The 3,549-nt window shown below is 53.7% G+C and overlaps 1 protein-coding gene across 1 annotated transcript in view; it reads right to left on the reverse strand.

The window, feature by feature from the left end:
* Positions 1-3,549, reverse strand: part of ABCC5 (ATP binding cassette subfamily C member 5) — a 113,193-nt gene that overhangs the window by 50,866 nt on the left and 58,778 nt on the right. The window contains 1 exon segment of the mRNA XM_014592513.2: positions 212-283. Within this exon segment, the coding sequence (XP_014447999.1) occupies positions 212-283 (72 nt within the window).

Below are 3,549 nucleotides of genomic sequence, written 5' to 3' on the forward strand. Positions count from 1 at the left end.
GCGGGGCGCCCCCAGCCACGTCCACGGGGGCCCTCCCACAGACAAGGTTTGGAGAGGTGGAAACGTGAGGGCGTGCTGTGGGCCAAACGTTCATTTTCGTCCAACCTTTCCTGACTCTCTGCAGGAAATTAGTTCATTTTCTTGAGACTTTTGCCAAGTAGAGCCTAGAGAAAGCAGCAGAAAATGCCGAGGACAAAACCACACATCTTACCTGGCCTAAGATGGCTGAGATGAGAGACGTTTTTCCACTTCCCACGCTGCCGCAGATTCCGACCAGCTTACCCTGGAGAGAACACACAGGCAGGGGAGGTCAGAGACTACTGACCGCTCATGGCCAAGGACTTCGCTCTCACTGAGGAGCGTCAGCTGTCGGCACGGGAACTGTGGGGGCACGCTGAGGTAACGGGGTGGAAGCCTCTGGAGGAGCCGGAGGTGCCACACACATTCAGGAGTCCCGCCATCACCTTCAGGAAGGCCCCGGCCCTCTCCTTCTCATTGGTAACCCACGTTCCTTGTTAGTCTTGTCGTTTGGAAGGAGGGCAGGACACTCGGACACTCGACAGTTACGATTTCTCTCTGAGGTCTATAAATGATTTTCAATAAAAACTATGTATGTGCCTAGTGGCTAAGGCAGCCAGATCCCACGTGGCCAACCACAGTGTGAATCCCAGAATCCCACAATCAGTGGCTTGAGAAACACTCAACAGGATGGAGAAATGGAGGAGAAGGGTCTGTGGTATGACCGCACCCCTTTGAGGTGGTTTCTCACTCCCTTCCCACCTCTCTCGCTGGAGGGCACGCGTACCCTTCGGCAAACAAAACAAAAAACGACTATATACCCTGTTGCTTCCATTTTTCCACAAAATATTTCCACGAATCCGAGTCATATTTACAGAATCGATCTCACATAAAGTGGAAACCAAGACTGTGATTAACTGCATCAGGCGAACCTGAGTTCTCGGGAGGTGGTGCTGAGAGTTATCGCAGACAGACAGATGACTGTCAGGAGCCATGCGTTTGGCGACCCTGCCCTGACGCAGGCCTTCCAGGGAAGCAAGGCGTGGAGAGCGGTGGTACGGGAGGAGCATGGGTTCTGGGCCCCACCTCCACGTGTACCTGCTAATCACGTTGGTGTGGTTATTTGAACTGAGACTGTGTCTGCCTCCCCCCTCACTAGACTCTGAGCACCTTGGGGAGGGAGTTCTTGAAGAACCACTTCCAGGGAAGCAAGGCGTGGAGAGCGGTGGTACGGGAGGAGCATGGGTTCTGGGCCCCACCTCCACGTGTACCTGCTAATCACGTTGGTGTGGTTATTTGAACTGAGACTGTGTCTGCCTCCCTCACTGGACTCTGAGCACCTTGGGAAGGGAGTTCTTGAAGAACCAAGCACAGAATCTGGAACATAACAGAAGTAGGCTGAACCAGTAGTTTTTGCCATGCTCCAGGAGTCTGACAGATTACTGACTAGTGGTAAGGAAGGGGTCAAGCCACAGGTTCAATCTCTGCTCAGGCCAGTTGGGTTTACACCGACGAAAATGCTGCTCTGATGACTGCATGAGATCCCAACGACTCGACGGGACCTCGTGCCGGGAGACATTCACAAACACTGTGGTCCCGTTCCCTCCCCTACAGAGAAGGAAGGGCTGGGGGGTTCTAGCTAAAAGTCTGTCATGCGGGGGCGGCAGGTGGCATGGTGGTTGAGGGCGCTGGACTCTCATACGGCTAAGGTTTGAGTCCCGGACCTGGCGGCTTGCTTTCTCGCTCTCTCTCTGGGGTTCTCGCTCTCATTCTGTCCCTCTCTGGACAAATTAAAAATAAATAAATAAATAAAGTTAAATAAAATAATTCTTTAAAAAAGAGAAAATAAAGGTCTGTCATGTGTCTGTGGGTCCTCAAGGCAAGGATCAAGACACAGGCAGAGGGCCGGCCAGTGGCATGGTGGTTAAGGCACCAGACCCCACATGGCCGACTGTGCAGTTCCAGTCCCGTACCCAAGGGCTTGAAAAACACGCCACACACATGAGTATGTGTCCCCAAAATCCTGAGAAGAGAATGGGGGAGAAAGGAATACAGCGTGGCCACCCCCTGGGATGATTTCTCACTTTCTCCCTCTCTGCTTCTCTCTGCCTCGCTCTCCAGTGAGCACACGTGTTCTAATAGCAAAATAAAATAAAATAAAAGAATACGTTTCAGCTGGGTATGAGGGCTCTTCTACCAGAGCTGATGAGCTCCATCTGCAGCGCCCCATGATGAAGGCCAGAGGAACTGAGGACCCGCCCCTGAGGGCAGAGTGAGCACTGCACAGGGGAAGTGGGATGGCAGATGGCCACCAGGGTCCGAATCCTCTCCTGGAAGCTGGAAAAACATGCCAGGTACAGGTGCTCGTCCAGGATCCTGACGGGATAGACTGGAGGAGGAAGGGCTGCAGAGTGACCGGGTCCCACGGGGTACAGGGAGGGTGCTTGCTTTCTCTCTCTCACCTATGCACATGTACCTTCTGGTATTTATAAAAGGGAGAGAGAGAAAAGAAAGAAAGGGAGAGGCAGGCAATGAGTGAACTCAGGTAAAACACTGACTGCCCCAGCTCTCGCTACTCCCTCTTGTCCAAGCCCTCACGACATCTGACGTGCCACGGCCCACAGTGGCCAGCACTCGAAGGGCAGCTGGAGGAGTGGCGGCAGGAGCCTCAGGGACTGCTGGGCGGCACGGCCCTCTGCACACACTGCTGCTTTCCTGTCATATTCTCTTTTTTTTTTGCTAGAGGGTACATGAACTTGCCAGAGAGAGACAGAAAAAGAGAGAGGGAAAGTAAGAAAGCACCCGGGGGGATGTCCATGCAGTAATCGCATCTCCTCTTGAGAGTCTGGGCATGCACATGTGCTCAGTGTGTTTTCAAGCCACTGGGTCTTGGACTTGAACCATGCTATGGGCCATGTGGGATCCAGCCACCCTGACTACCACACTACCTACACACCTATATTTTTTTTCAAAAGTCTTTTTTGAGACAGAAAAAGAGAGGGGAAAAAAAATCCACAGGCACACACAGGTGTCCACGACAGCGTCTTTCCACGCCCCGTCTCCTCCTCGCCAGCCTTCCGGCCAGCCAGGATCATGGATGCCCTCACGGGTGTGCACGGCGTGCTCAAGTCAGGACTGCACCCGGGGCCGGCAGCACTGCATAGTAGTGCCCAACCACCCGTGCCCCACAGCAGGGCCCATTTTCTGTACACCAGAAGCTTGGAACCTGGGGTCTGCTCCAGTCACTCTCTCCAGGAGGGCCCCGAGATGCTAGTCCTCTGGTATCTGCCTGTGACGTCACGCGGCAGAATTCCCTTGACTTCTAGCAGCGAGTACTCACAGTGACTGCTGATAACAGCGGCACCGGGAATGCCTGTATGCCAGGTCTTCTGATGCACTGCCTGGCGGCGGCGAGGAGCCACAGTTACCACAATCAGAAGTAACTACTACAGCCCCGAAACCTATTCAGGGCAAAACCCTGGAAAATGCACTCGAATGCCTCATTTCCTCGCCTCTCTGAGAGCAGTTGTC

The sequence above is a fragment of the Tupaia chinensis genome, unplaced genomic scaffold (genome assembly GCF_000334495.1).
Source record: "Tupaia chinensis unplaced genomic scaffold, TupChi_1.0 Scaffold000708_1, whole genome shotgun sequence".
NCBI lineage: Eukaryota > Metazoa > Chordata > Mammalia > Scandentia > Tupaiidae > Tupaia > Tupaia belangeri.